Source organism: Palaemon carinicauda, chromosome 41 (genome assembly GCF_036898095.1).
Source record: "Palaemon carinicauda isolate YSFRI2023 chromosome 41, ASM3689809v2, whole genome shotgun sequence".
NCBI lineage: Eukaryota > Metazoa > Arthropoda > Malacostraca > Decapoda > Palaemonidae > Palaemon > Palaemon carinicauda.
Window position 1 is genome coordinate 44,432,440 of NC_090765.1, and position 16,179 is coordinate 44,448,618.

At 40.9% G+C, this 16,179-nt stretch overlaps 1 protein-coding gene across 4 annotated transcripts in view; it reads left to right on the forward strand.

Annotated features, from left to right (window-relative positions):
• Positions 1-16,179, forward strand: part of LOC137632568 (vam6/Vps39-like protein) — a 91,670-nt gene that overhangs the window by 27,942 nt on the left and 47,549 nt on the right. For all 4 annotated transcript variants that reach the window (XM_068364581.1, XM_068364582.1, XM_068364583.1 and 1 more), the window contains exons 6-9: positions 7,102-7,231; positions 10,377-10,500; positions 10,922-11,057; positions 13,590-13,732. In XM_068364581.1, the coding sequence (XP_068220682.1) occupies positions 7,102-7,231; positions 10,377-10,500; positions 10,922-11,057; positions 13,590-13,732 (533 nt within the window). The remainder of the gene's footprint in view (positions 1-7,101; positions 7,232-10,376; positions 10,501-10,921; positions 11,058-13,589; positions 13,733-16,179) is intronic.

Genomic DNA, 16,179 nt, shown 5'->3' on the forward strand with positions numbered 1-16,179 from the left:
CCCGACAGAATTCTATGGAGGGATACGCCAGCTATCACAATACTAGAAGGGGGTGTATTTACCAGCGCCACCTGTGGCCAGGTACTCAAGTACTTCTTGTTGACACCTCCTCAATTATTCCTCTGTCGTGCTTCCGGCAAGACGTTCTGGGATACGCTTATGTTCTTGGAGTATTTTCACGACTTTGGTGAAGTATTTCTCTTTGATTTCGGCTGTCGCTTTACTGGAAACTTCTATATTAGCTTAGTTAGCTTTTGGAATTAATTTGATTAATTATGGTGACGAGAGAGTATGAACTCTCGTTCACCTTTCAATGGCCGACCCTTCCCTTAGACGGAAGTGTTGGTGTCTAAGAGAGTATAGACTCTCTTTCTTAATTTTGCTTAACAAAAGTTATAGATTTATTTTATATCTCTCCGCCTCTTATAGGCCTCTTCGATTAACTTCCTTTTATTATAAACTCATTAAAATTAATTTTTATATTTGTTTATATTCGACCTTCCTAATAGTAGGCGGTCTTTTACCGAAGTTAATAAACTTTGAGCCCGTCATTTCGGTTTTACCTGTTAACATATTATGCTATTTTAATGTTTTTGAAAGAATTTCTTTGATAGTCTCGTACTGTTTTCAAAGTTGAACTAACGTTTTGTTTTGTCTCTGCAGTTGTTGACGTTCAGAACGTTCAACTTGCACTCTATCGTTACGATAGAGAAAGAATGTTCACGGTTTCACGTTGCAGTAAGAGTAACCGTGTCTAGCGTTTTGTTCATTCTTTCTTAACTTAATGGTTTTGATCCTAATAAAGGAACTTTTCAGTTTTTTCCTTTAACATAATATGTTTTAACGATATATATGATTGGGCTCTTCTCTCAGGTTCTAAGTCAAGAGAGAGAGAGAGAGAGAGAGATAGAGACGGAGGGAGAAAGAGGATAAACGTTTCATTCAAGCCTGCCAGGCGTACGAGTAACGTCGTTATCGTTTTTGCTCTTCTCCCTAGTCTCTTTAGGGGAAGAAACTAAACGTTTCTAGAGTGATCTAGTGTTTAGTCTCTTTCCAGCCACTGAATTATCTTTCATTAGATTTTTCTGTTACATTGTAATTCTGTTTTCGCAATTACTAACTTTGAGAAAGGATAGAATTGCGTATTTCAGGTACAAACCACTTAAAGTTTCGAGTTCAGTGAAATAAGTGCAAACAGAAATCAAAGTGATAAGTGATTAGTGCGTGAGGGTACTTTTGTGCGCGCCAGTCGTTCTCCCAGTCCGGGACCTCTTGCAAGCTCCCAAGCCCAGGGGAGAAGCAATGTCGAAGGGCATAAGGGTTCAGCAGGCCTTGATCGGCGCACAGAAGTATCCTCGGTGGTTGTGGGCGTGTCTTACCGAGACCGTCACTCCCACCCGCAGACGATTGAGCCCTTATTTTTGCTCGTCTGCAGAAGAGATTAGGGGAGAAAATAAAGGCAGAGTAACGCTGGTCTCAGGTCTCAAGACCTCTTAAACGTTAAGTCCAGACCTATGCCAGACGTACGAAGTTAAAGTTCACAACCCGAATGCAGTCATTGGGTTAGCTCTGACTCTCCTCAGTCATCAGTTGATTACACTCCGCCTAAGAGGAGTAAGGTTCTGCCGCAACAGATCTCTGCTGTTAAGGCTTTACCTCAGCAGACCTTAGTGTCTGCCGACCCCAAGTTGACTCTACTGCAGTCCATACAGTCACAACTTTCGGTCTTGATGCGTGAGTGTCGGGCTGAGAGTGTTGCGCCTCCGCCTCCGCCTACACTCCCCCCCGCCTATGATCGCTCCGCCTGATCGCAGTACCACCTGCCAGGCGTTCGATGTTGTGAACTCTACTACAGTCCATGCAAGCACAGCTTTCGGACTTGATGCGTGAGTGTCGGGCTGAGAGTGTTGCTCCTCCGCCTCCACCTACACTCGCTCCGCCTGATCGCAGTACCATCTGCCAGGCGTACGATGTTGTGGACTCTACTACAGTCCATGCAAGCACAGCTTTCGGACTTGATGCGTGAGTGTCGGGCTGAGAGTGTTGCTCCTCCGCCTCCGCCTACACTCCCTCCACCTACACTCGCTCCGCCTGATCGCAGTACCACCTGCCAGGCGTACGATGTTGTGGACTCTACTACAGTCCATGCAAGCATAGCTTTCGGACTTAATGCGTGAGTGTCGGGCTGAGAGTGTTACTCCTCCGCCTCCGCCTACACTCCCTCCGCCTACGCTCGCTCCGCCTGATCGCAGTACCACCTGCCAGGCGTACGATGTTGAGCCACGTGCTGAGTTTGCTGTTCCCTGTGGTGTTCAGCCTCCGCCTTCCTTAAGGCAACCTTTACAATGGGATCAGGAGGATTATACCTCTCTTCCTCCGCCTCCACTTGCTGCTCCACCAGTGATGCAACACTCGGTTGAGGTACAACAACCTCTCCCGTCCATGAGTCAGTCTCCTCAGCTCTCGCTGCAGCGAGCTCAACCCTCCACAAGGCAAGCACCACATCGCGCTCCGCTCACACCACAGGAACTGGAACTTGCTACTCCGCTTCCGCCAACCGCTCAGCAAGCGCAACCCTTGGGTTCAACCACTCATGCTAGGAGTCAGCCTCCTCCACCCATGCGCCTTCCTTCTGCTTGTCTTTTATTCAGCCTTTGCAGACTGAGCCTCAGGTGTTCCCTCAACGGAGTCTTGAAGAGGAAACCACAACTATTGTTGTTCCAGCTCGTTCTGACTCTGCTGTTCAGCATACCTTACCTCCATTTTCATACCATGGTTTAAACCCCATGCAAGCATGCATAAAGCACTCTAGCACTGGTCATGGAATTTCTGAGAAATGTTAAACGCCATGCACACGCTCTGCTTTCCTTACAGCAGGCTCTGCTTACAGCAGGCTCTGCTTACTACATGCTCAGCATACAGCATGCTCTGCATTCAGCATGCTCTGCATACAACATGCTCTGCATACAGCATACTCTGCATTCAGCATGCTCTGCATACAACATGCTCTACATTCAGCATGCTCTGCATACAACATGCTCTACATACAGCATGCTCTGCATACAGCATACTCTGCATACATCATGCTCTGCATACCTTACCGCATGCTTCTCAACACATCTTGGGTTGTTGCCAACTCACTAGACTGTCAAGCAGTTTCATAACGTTGCCTTCTAGTCTGCTGCTTTTGCACCAGTGAACCCTCACTCAGAGAACTTAGCTTTTCTAGGATAAGGTCCCTGTAGATGAGAAAGTTCTTTTCTCCCTCCTTCTGATATTCCCTTGAGGACTCTGTCATTTGGAGGGAGCCTTTAGCTGCATAACCTCTTATGGACTTTTATTTAAGCATAACATGCTTACAGGGAAGGTAATGGTTCCACTTCAGTCGCTAATCCCGTCTGTTACCACACCTGCTCCCATAGACCTTGAGCTGTGTTGCATGACATGCAGTCCAAGCTTAGTCCTTGTTAGAGGATTTTTTTGTTTACGGAGTCAATGTGTCACGGGGAAGACGTTCAACAACCAACAGAAGTGACTTGTTGTGACGCAGTGCGGCAACCTCAGCAACCCGTTAAGGAGTTGTCTGTACGACCCAGACAGTCTAGACAGATTCGGGTTGTCACTGTACTTCCTCGCTTGCCCATGATTGACAGTTTACAGACTGTGCAGCAGTATCATGATCTTGTGTCCGGCTCCGTCAGACGACTGGCTTTTAAGAGCTCCCACAAGTCGTCGCTGTCTGGAGATTTTCAAATGGACTATGGATCTGACCAAGGAACTGGGCCTCCTGGTCAATTTTGAGGAGTCTCAGCTCGTTCCATCCCAGACCATTGTCTCCTTGGGTATGGATCTTCAGAGTCGAGCTTTTCGGACTTGTCCGTCGGCCCCAAGGATCTTCCAAGCCCTAGAATGCATCCAGAGCATGCTGAGAAGGAACCGATGCTTAGTCAGGCAGTGGATGAGTCTAACAGGGACACTTTCATCGCTGGCCCTGTTCATCGAGTTAGGGAGACTCCACCTCCGCCCCCTTCAGTATCATCTAGCTGCTCACTGGATAAAGGACATGACGCTAGAGACGGTCTCAGTTCCTGTTTCCGAAGAGATGAGGTCTACTCTAACGTGGTGGAAGAACAGCATTCTTCTCAAGGAAGGTCTACCATTGGCTGTTCAGACCCCCGACCACCGTCTCTTCTCGGACGCATCGGACACGGGCTGGGGTGCGACACTGGACGGACAGGAATGCTCGGGAACATGGAATCAGGAGCAAAGGACACTTCACATCTATTGCAAGGAGTTGTTGGCAGTTCATCTGGCCTTGATAAACTTCAAGTCCCTCCAGCTAAACAAGGTGGTGGAGGTGAACTCCGACAACACCACAGCCTTGGCTTACATCTCCAAGCAGGGAGGGACTCATTCGAGGAAGTTGTTCGAGATCGCAAGGGACCTCCTCATTTGGTCAAAAGATCGAAAGCTCACGCTGGTAACGAGGCTCATTCAGGGCGATATGAATGTCATGGCAGATCGCCTCAGCCGGAAGGGTCAGGTCTTCCCCACAGAGTGGACCCTTCACAAGAATGTTTGCAGCAGACTTTGGGCCCTGTGGGGTCAGCCAACCATAGATCTATTCGCTACCTCGATGACCAAGAGGCTCCTCTTGTATTGTTCTCCGATTCCAGACCCAGCAGCAGTTCGCGTGGATGCCTTTCTGCTGGATTGGTCCCATCTCGACCTGTATGCATTCCCGCCGTTCAAGATTGTCAACAGGGTACTTCAGAAGTTCGCCTCTCACAAAGGGACACGGCTGACGTTGGTTGCTCCCCTCTGGCCCGCGAGAGAATGGTTCACCGAGGTACTGCAATGGCTGGTCGACGTTCCCAGGACTCTTCCTCTAAGAGTGGACCTTCTGCGTCAACCTCACGTAAAGAAGGTACACCCAAACCTCCACGCTCTTCGTCTGACTGCCTTCAGACTATCGAAAGACTCTCAAGAGCTAGAGGCTTTTCGAAGGAGGCAGCCAGAGCGATTGCCAGAGCAAGGACGACATCCACTCTCAGAGTCTATCAGTCTAAATGGGAAGTCTTCCGAAGCTGGTGCAAGGCCAATGCAGTTTCCTCAACCAGTACCACTGTAACCCAGATTGCTGACTTCCTGTTACATCTAAGGAACGTAAGATCCCTATCAGCTCCTACGATCAAGGGTTACAGAAGTATGTTGGCAGCGGTTTTCCGCCACAGAGGCTTGGATCTTTCCTCCAACAAAGATCTACAGGACCTCCTTAGGTCTTTTGAGACCTCAAAGGAACGTCGGTTGTCCACTCCAGGCTGGAATCTAGACGTGGTCCTAAGGTTCCTAATGTCATCAGGATTTGAACCGATCCAATCAGCCTCTTTTAAGGACCTCACATTAAAAACTCTTTTCCTCGTGTGCTTAGCAACAGGTAAAAGAGTAAGTGAGATCCACGCCTTCAGCAGGAACATAGGTTTCACATCTGAAACGGCTACATGTTCCTTGCAGCTCGGTTTTTTGGCTAAAAACGAGCTTCCTTCCCGTCCTTGGCCTAAGTCGTTCGAGATCCCAAGCCTGTCCAACATGGTGGGGAACGAACTGGAGAGAGTACTTTGCCCAGTTAGAGCTCTTAAGTACTATCTAAGAAGGTCAAAACCATTACGAGGACAATCAGAAGCCTTATGGTGTGCTATCAAGAAGCCTTCTCTACCAATGTCTAAGAACTCAGTTTCTTACTAAATCAGGCTTCTGATTAGAGAAGCAAATTCTCATCTGAAGGAAGAAGACCTTGCTTTGCTGAAGGTAAGGACACATGAAGTGAGAGCTGTGGCTACTTCAGTGGCCTTCAAACAGAACCGTTCTCTGCAGAGTGTTATGGATGCAACCTATTGGAGAAGCAAGTCAATGTTCGCATCATTCTATCTCAAAGATGTCCAGTCTCTTTACGAGTACTGCTACACCCTGGGACCATTCGTAGCAACGAATGCAGTAGTAGGCGAGGGCTCAGCCACTACATTCCCATAATCCCATAACTTTTTAACCTTTCTCTTGAATACTTTTTATGGGTTGTACGGTCAGCTAAGAAGCCTTCCACATCCTTGTTGATTTGGCGGGTGGTCAATTCTTTCTTGAGAAGCGCCGAGGTTAAAGGTTGTGATGAGTTCCTTTAGTATGGGTTGCAGCCCTGTATACTTTAGCACCTTTGAGTTGATTCAGCCTCCCAAGAGGAACGCTGCGCTCAGTAAGGAAGACGATCTTATTAAAGGCAGAGTAACGGTTCAAGTCGACTTCCTTACCAGGTACTTATTATTTCATTGTTATTGTGGATAACTGATTATATGAAATACGGGATACTTAGCTATCCTTTAGTCTTGTACACTGGTTTTTTCACCCACCCCCCTGGGTGTGAATCAGCTACATGATTATCGGGTAAGTTTAATATTGAAAAATGTTATTTTTATTAATAAAATAAATTTTTGAATATACTTACCCGATAATCATGATTTAATCGACCCTCCCTTCCTCCCCATAGAGAACCAGTGGACCGAGGAATAATTGAGGAGGTGTCAACAAGAAGTACTTGAGTACCTGGCCACAGGTGGCGCTGGTAAATACACCCCCTTCTAGTATTGTGATAGCTGGCGTATCCCTCCATAGAATTCTGTCGGGCAACGGAGTTGACAGCTACATGATTATCGGGTAAGTATATTCAAAAATTTATTTTATTAATAAAAATAACATATTCTTCAGTATTCCCTAGTTTGCAAATGATTTCTGATGTGGGAAGTAAATTGTAGAGTATTTTGATTTAGCCTTTGATTCTTTTTTTATTATTCTATATCAATACTAGTTTTACTTGTATGAGTGAACCTATCTTTATTATTAATTGTTTGTAAGGTTATTTTTTAGATTTTATGATGGAATTTTGCATGATTTTAGTTTACCTTTTTTATTTATGCAGTTTATTACAGTGTTCTGTAAATTTTTTTTAATTTTATTTTCACAAGTAGTGGTTTAAAATGAATTTTGACTGAACAATGTAATTATTTGGTAAGGGTAGCATTTTATGCTAATTCATACTTTATTTCTTGACAGCGTATGACAAACCCTTCTTGATCTCCCTTCTGGGAAAATCTGTTGAAGTTAAAACCCCTGAGCCTAATATTGATGTGCAAAGTATATACATGGACAAACCAAAGCTGGTTGCAGTTGCAAACTCTAAAAAGTAAGACCATTTTCTACCATTTATCTCCATTAGTTGATATTTTGTACATAATTATAATTTCAGTTTCATTTTATAATTTAAAGAAGGGTTATATAATTTTTTATTGAGTATATGGAAAGACTTTTTTACCAAAACCATAACTTATAACAATACTGACGTATCTGGGATTTAGTTAACTAAATCCCAAATACATGTCTTCTATGTAAGAAAAAAGGTCGACAACAAGGGAAGCAGTTTATCTGGGAATGTACTGTACTTGTATAACTTTTTGGTACACTCCATGGTCAAGAGTGTAGAGAGACTTCATGTACTCTTGTAGTTCATGAAAGTCTGATCCCTACATGCAAAATATGAGTAAAGGTTTACAGGGAATTTAAATTCTGTTGAAAAACTAGCTCTAAACTGCCATTTCTTTCTATGAACTCTGCCTTAGATCAGATGAATAACCCTCAGTCTATCCAAAACCCTCAGTCTATCCCTGGATGCACAAGTTTTAGAAGACCTAGCTTGGTGGCTAGATAAGTAGAACTTGCAAGTAAGGATTCCTCTTTCTTGTGCTGCAGGCCTATTGCTGTTCATGGTTGCCAAAAGTAAGGCTGAGATGCACATCTGCAAGGTTTTGCAGCTCCAGGCCTATAGTTGCAAAGTGGAAAGTGCTTGTATATGAATTTTGTAAGTGTAAGGGCAGTACATCTAGCCTCTCTGACCTGTAAAAGCTACCTTTGTAACATTGGTAAGAGTGATGTCCAACAAATTAATCACAGTGACTTACCTCAGAAATGAGGATGCTACCAAATTTCTAGCAATGCGTTACTAAACTGTGGAAATATCATTGTGAAGTGAGGATCACAATTAAACTCTAATCCCCTGATTTGTCCCAAGGGAGTACAATGTAACAGCCAACACTTTCAAGTAGACAAGCACAATCACTCCCAGACTAGTGATCTTAGCCTCCTGGCTAGTGCAGTTGTAATGCATTCGCATGTCAGCATATCGAATCTTACCTAAGTCTGTGAGTTTAAGCTGTTAACTGGGAAGGTTACTATTGTGGTTGATACCACATTGGTGACTGGACTTGCCTAATTGACTTTCTTTTGAGCATTTCTTCAGAGGAAATTGGAACCTCACGTGGGGTGTCCCACTCATCTCTCTGCCTCCAGGAAAAGCAAGAAGCCTTTCTACTGCTGCAAGCATTTAGAAAATGATTCACACCTTAGAGTTATCAGCCAGGTACATTCTAGGCAAGAATGTACTAGCAAACGCACTCAGTCGCCATGGGAGGTTATTGGGTTATAGTTGACCCTACACCCCTGCATAGTGGAGAGACTTTTTACCCTTTGGAGTTTTCTGGGGAACGACCTGTTCGCCACGTGGCTAAACAGGAATTTACCCGTAGTTTTCTTTCCTGTTCTAGATTCATTTGCCATGTTTGAGGATGCCTTCCAAAGCCCACGAGATCACTTAGATACAGATGCCTTTCCTCCATTTTGCCTGATCTGTCTGCTATCTGTTCCAGCTGATCCGTCTGCTAATCAACCAGGTGTTATTTACATAACAACTCAGGATAACCCTGGTAGCTCTCAGATGTCCATATGCCTACTGGTATTCTGACCTGTTAGAACTACTAGTCCAGTTCCTGAAAGAAATATTCCTCCATTAGCTGCATCTTCAGAAGTACTGTACCAACAATCTGTGAAGTTGCTGGAACTTCACGATTAGAAGTTATCCAGCATATCCTACAAACAAAAGGCTTTTTGCAAGGTACGGCACAGGAGATGTCTGGGTACCCGTGACAGTCCTTTGCGACTTTTTACAAGGGCAAGTGAGCCCTGTTCTGTGATAGATGTTGTTAAAAGAATACTACTCCAGTTGGAGCATCTTTATTTCAGATTGTGGATTCCTCATCTTTCAGCGAGAGAAGCATCTCTCAGTTAGGGTAGGACCACTTTCACTGCTTTTTACAGACAGGAGTATAACTACAAGTCCCTTGACACCATTATGCTTGGTCCTGTGGTGGGTTCACAAGTAGTTGTGTAGTCAGCCCAGCTCCCATACAGGACATGAAGCATCTTGTCTATGGTAACGTAGAGATGAAAGTCTGACATGATAAGTAGAATGACTGAGTCTTCTTCATTTTTCTGCCCCCTTACATGGGGACGAAGTGGTTGAAAGGTTTATGTGCTGGATATAACTTGATTCTGGAAAGTTACACTTTTGAGCACCATTTTTAATCTAGAGAAGCATCTCCCCAATCCTTCCTAATGAGAGAGAGTGTGATGGAATTTATCACAACCCATTGGTCATCATACACTAGGTCTATTATTCCAGACAAATATATCTTGCTGAGGAAGGGTTTCCTCAGTTGACAATATACAATTCATCTTGGACAGGCCCGGCTCTATCAGTCTATTAATTCCCATGAGAGACAGATTAGAGGTTGCTGGAGTCATCTCCTTCATTCCCTTGTGGGACCAGGCAGATTGACACTTCCAGGGAAGAAAGAGAACCAATCAGTTCGGGCCTAGGAGGATTTTCGGCCCACCAAGCTTTAAGTCTCCCTATTTAAAGGATGAAAGCTTTGTATTCACAGAAGAACAAATACTTTTTTCAAGTAATTTCTATTTTTCGTAGCTATACAAAACTGAGTTTTTAAAGTTAAACTTCTCTGAACTACAGTATATTTTTACTATAGTACAATACATTCACGGCTGTAGTGTATTTTACATTCATAGTACGATTAAATTTCTAAAGTAAATATTTACAAGTAGAAAACATATCCTTAGAGTTTATATCTCCTAATATCCTCAGAATTCTGCAACCGTTGTTACAGAGGTTTTACTGTATTTAATTTTTACTTCTTACATTTTTCCTCATTCAAACAACCTAATCTACTTTCTTAATACTTAATGTAATACTTGCCATTTTTCCTCATTCAAACAACCTAATCTACTTTCTTAATACTTAATGTAATACTTGCCATTATGGAAGCCCAATGTTTTATCAGTTGTAGGCTAGTCATTGATTTGGATTATATCTGGATCATTTTAAATCAAAATTGTAGAATTGCATATATATTTGTTTTGTATTTGGTTGTGATGGTAATATTTGAGTGAATGGTAACTGATATACTGTATATCTCTTTTAGGGGTGTGAATCCAGTGTATGTTGCCTCAATCTCTCACATATGGAGATTGCATCGCTGTCAAGCAGTATCTCATGTTAATGAATTAGTTAAACAAGAAAAGTTCAGTTTGGCTTTGAAGTTACTAGTAAGTTTTTCATTATTTCTTTCTAGTTTGCTAAGTCTATTGATTAATATAAGGAATGAGTTTTGACATAACTACAGATAAGTAAACTAAAATTATCACTAGCACTCAATACCATTTTCCAATGAGACAAATAATGAGAGTTCCATGTTGCAACTTGACATAGAGGTAGACAATAAAAATTTTAGACAGTAATTTTTGCTTAGGTTTGCACACCCTTTATTTTACTGTGAATGTCTCCGTCCATTTAATATCCATTGTTCTTTAGAGATGGTTACTGACCAGAGAAGACTTGAATCTTCATTAATCATTTGAAGACTTTGTTCTTAGTTCTAGCTTCTGTAGCATAATCAAAACGAGTTTGTGTTCTTGAACATAAATTATTTAGATTTTTTATTATTAATAGAAAATTCTGTTATTTTAGGAAGTGCTGAAGGAGCCAAAAGAAGTCAAAGAACAGATGGTACTTCATGTGAAACACATGCAAGCATTTTATTTCTTCCAACATAAACAGTTTAAGGATTCTATGAATCTATTTTTGGAAGTGAATCGTGATTCTGGTAAGTTAGAAAGTGTTTACCTTACAGTGTCATATTTTATATATGCCCTTACTTATTCATCTCAGAATTTATCATTATTAATGTTAATAGTGTATTTATACTGATGGTGTCAAGAGGGCAGATTCAAACCCAAAGGACATAATATACTGTCCTTAAGCGCTCAAACCAAGGTACTTTCATTGTTTATATAATGGTAGGTTGTGAGAGAGGATAGCATCAGACTAAATAAGGGTGATTTTAAATGTATTTTGTTATAGAGTTTTCAGGCATAAAGTCAAACCGGCAGTTATGAATTTCAGGCATTTTTCTCTGGTTTTATGCTCAAGCAAGCTTTTTTAAGTATAATTTTGCTACTGTAGTACAATCTCCTTGCTTTATTTTAAGATTAGAAAATGTGTGGCTCCCAAAGACAGTTTTGTTAGAGTAGAACAAGGAATTCTATGCCAAAGTAGACCAGATGATGATATATGAGGAAAGAATTTTTTTTATCCAAAACCATAACTTATAACAGGCCATTTCATGTTTGTTGCCCTAAATCCCAGATATATCTGTCTTTAGTGAAAGAAAAATAGAGTTTGTGAAACTTTTGTTATTGGGTTATTGATGATGATTGATAGGTCTTAGAAGAGGATTGGCATTTCTTTTCCCTTGGAAATACCCTGGATTGTGGAGCAGAAGATGGTAGAGCAGTAATAAGGGGAGTTGCTTCAGTAAGGATGAAATGGAGACACCTAGGTAACCAATAAATCAAAATGTTCCATTAGTAGAGAGGGAATAAGAATTTTTGATGGGTGTGTAAGACCTCTACTACTTATGCAGCAGAGACCAGCTCACTGAAAAAGAAAATGTACATTTTGAAATAGTTTGAGCTTAGAATGTTAGTCATGATTGCAGTATGGTAGGGAGTTGTTATTTTGAATGAAAAGCTGGCAAAGAGATGCAGTGGCCAAAGTCTGGAAAAAAGGCAAAGACATAAAAGATGGAAATGTTTTGGACAAGACCAAAAAGGGATGAGAAAAGGTTGACAAAGAAAGCTGTAGTTATGGAAGTAGCAAGATGGAGACTTGTAGGAAGGTCAAAGAAAGCATGGAAAAAATCCAAGTGCTAAGAGAATTTCACATGTATATACAACTTATTTGCACAGAATTATCTTTCAAATAGCTTTTAAATTGGAAAAAAATTATTGAGAAAACAAAAACAGATAGTTTGAAGTAACCCCAAAATAACATGGGACTGAGAAACACTCCTTAAACTACTCCAAAAGTTTGCTTATTATGTTGTCAAAACAACATTCTGGTTCAGTAAGTAGTAGGTTGGCCAGGTCACCTGGTGCCCGTTGAGATACTACCACTAGAGAGTTATGGGGTCATTTGACTGGCCAGACAGTACTACATTGGATCCTTCTCTCTGGTTACGGTTCTTTCCCTTTGCCTAGACACACACCAAATAGTCTGGCCTATTCTTTACAGATTCTCCTCTGTCTTCATACACCTGACAACACTGAGATTACCAAACAATTCTTCTTCACCCAAGGGGTTAACTATTGCAATGTAATCGTTCACTGGCTACTTTCCTCTTGGTAAAGGTAGAAGAGACTCTTTAGCTATGGTAAGCAGCTCCTCTAGGAGAAGGACACTCCAAAATCAAACCATTGTTCTCTTGTCTTGGGTAGTGCCATAGCCTCTGTACCAGGTCTTCCACTGTCTTGGGTTAGAGTTCTCTTGCTTGAGGGTACACTCAGGCACACTTTTTTTTATCTATTTTCTCTTCCTCTTGTTTGGTTAAAGTTTTTATAGTTTATATAGGAAATATTTATTCTTAAAATATTTTACTTTTCCTTGTTTCCTTTCCTCACTGGGCTATTTTCCCTGTTGAGGCCCCTGGGCTTATAGCATTCTGCTTTTCCAACTAGGGTTGTAGCTTAGCATTTAATAATAATAATAGGTTTTGCTTTTCTCCAGTGCTTTGGATGCTTGTCCTGGTAATGAAGCCAAACCTTTATATGTGCATCTTTTGTGTATTTTGATTTTTTAATGTTACATTATATGTATGGTATGGTTTTACAAAAGGAAGTTGGAGCTTGACCAACTCTTGGGAAATTGGTATAGATTACTGGTGGAAATTATCTGTGCCCAGCAATGTAAAATGTAACTAAACAGATCGACTGATATTTAACTGAGCAGTGACCAAATGAATAAAGGAAACTCAAAATGAAAGAAACATGCATACACCAACATTAAATGGAGTCACAACATCTTTTTAACAAAGTTTTGTTTTCAGCTATTTTGGATTAGAGTAAAAGTTTCAGTATGTCAATTATATAGTAAAAAGTCTTTAAAAGAAATTTCAGGTACTTTGATCATCTTGAATTTTTGTACCAGAAGTTTGTATTCAAATAAGACCTGTATCTTTTATTAAATAATTTTAAGGGAAAGTAGATTTAATTAGTATTTCACTGTATTTAATTGGAATATGGAAATGTCTGAAATAAATACTTTTATATTATGACTATATGCTGCCTAATTTTTGCAGAACTGGCATTTGTCATAGGATTGTTTCCAAAAATGGTACCGGAGGAATTTCGCTTCCAGATAAATCTCCCAGGTCGAGTACCTTCCCTGAGTTCATCCGAGACAGAAAGTGCTATTCAGGAGCTTATTCATTTCCTGCTGGAGGTTAGAAACTTGAGTATTATTTAAATGAACTGTAATTACTTTATTTACTATTTTATCTGTTAGCATTTACTATTTCTAATTGTTCACTTTAGAATAACATCGTAAGACCGATAATACTAGGAACAAAATCATAGAGCTTTGAATAAATTGGAGATTTCTTTTATATAACATCGAGAGATATATACTTGGATATACCTCGTCCTATTCTAACTTGATCCAGTTACTGATGTCTACATGTGAAGTATAAATTCATATGTTTAATTAGTTAAATTTTAAATGATTGAACTATAAACATAAAAAATTTAACTATTATAATAAAGCAATGTGGGGAATGATTTACAATAGGAATACACTTCAAAATCAGATTAACATTAATTTAAATTTGCCTTCCTTCTATTTCAGCCTTTAAGATGAGATAAACATAGTTATCAATATTTACTCATATATCAGCCTATTACTTAACCAAAAATTGTATTGCTCTTCCTTGGGATAAGAAATATCTCAATTGAGGTATTATCCTCTTTTTTAAAACATTCAATCATTAAGATTTTGTAAAATATTTGTCTTTCTTTGCTCATACTCAACTGTTTTTCTTATTTTTCCTTTTTTTTTTCATTTTCTAGAATTCTTTTATGATATTATTTTTTCATGGTTTGATTGTGCTGGACTTTTTTTTTTTTTCTACCATTAGGTTTTCCTTATTCACTAAGAATCATATTGAGTAAGATGATAGAAATGTGGCATAGGGTACTGTTCATGTCTGGTCTTAGAGCTGAGGAAATTGGGGACTGTCTTATTTACTGAACCAATTACAGTTCATCTTCATTATATTTACATGCTTATGGAATCATGCTTATACTGAAGAAGAGCTTAGTCATTGGTGGCTGCCAGTGTAAAAAGTTCATGTTCCTTGGGACACCTACAAAGTAAATATAAAATCAATGATGAATTTAACTTGACAGTATAAGTAATAGCTTAGAATAGGATTTCACTTTTAGATTACGTAAGGCATCATAAACTGCTCTCCACAAGGCTGAATTTTATCAAACTTTCTCAAGTGCTTTGTGTGCTAATTATAGCGAGAATCACTGGGTTATTTAAAAGTTTTCATGAATAAAGAAGGCTAGGCCATTTCATATCATTTCAGAGAACCTTTCCTTGTAGTCATTATGCTAACATCATCGAAGCCACTGGCTTCCTGACCTTGAAACAAAACCAGAAAAAATTATTACTTCTCTCTCTCTACCTTTAACTCGTGTAATGCCCAGTCAATCTGTTAGGTGGCACCATGTGGGGAACATCACCACCTGTATATCAGTACAAAGAACTTCATATAATCTTTGTTGATGACCCCCTAGCGAATCGACCTCTCCAACTTGACTTAAGCCCCACTCACCTGCCTGTCAAAATATAGCCCCTTTTGTCTTTGGCATCAATGGGTACAGATGGACCATTGGACTGCTCTCATGACTGTTGCCTTGTATATTAGATGTTTTTGTGTGTTTTTTTTTTTTTTCTTGTAAACGGAAGTATCAAAAGGTAAGCCTGTGATAGAGGGAATTTTGTTCCTATTAGGATACAAACCTTCAAAACTCCATGTGTTCTGTACCTTTTTGAATGAGTGACAGTAAGCAGTTGCCCCTTTTGGAGTGCTGTTCTCACTTTCTGATAAGGAAAACTATGAACTCGAAGCATAACTCGTCTCGGTTCTGGGTAGTTTCTTGAGAATATCATTCATGTGGTAGGCACACTTGGTGCTGATAGTGTTCCCAAAATGGTAATCCTAGAGGTCTCATTATGCAGGGAGAGAAATGGTGCAGAGCAGTCTTAAGAGCTCATCATACTGCCTAGACCAGCAACAGATGCCCCACAGCAAGTAGGCACACTAACAGGCACAAGGGTAAGGGAGAAGGGGATGGTGATGGGAGACTCAGAAATTGGTGACAGGAAGGCTCAACCGCAACATTAGAATAGGAATAGTGTTCCTAGGGGTCTGCAGTGATAGAGCACAGAGGATAAGTCCTCACAACCAGGCATAGCCTACCAAAGACTAAGAGGGAAGCCTAAGAATGGTTAAGATGACACCAGGGAGTCTACCTGTCAGCATTAGAACAGGGGGTAAAGTGTTCCAATGGGTAAACATAAGTAGACACAGGGAATAAGTTCCCAAGACCTGTGCACAGTGGAAAGTGAAAACAGTCACCTTAGGACAACTGAAAACACTATCAAACTCCCAGAGGGACCTTCAAGACTGCAGCTCCCCGCCGTGACAAGTCGACAGCATGGGAGGATGACAGTCTCACCAAACCAGAAAGGTTAGGTGATAGAAGGGGATGGTGCACAAGTGAAAATTTATCAGCCTGGCTGCTGGCTAGGGTAGTGAGCTAGCCTAAGTCAATGTTGATAAAAAGCATGCAAAAAACTCCAAAAAAGGGAGGTGGGATACC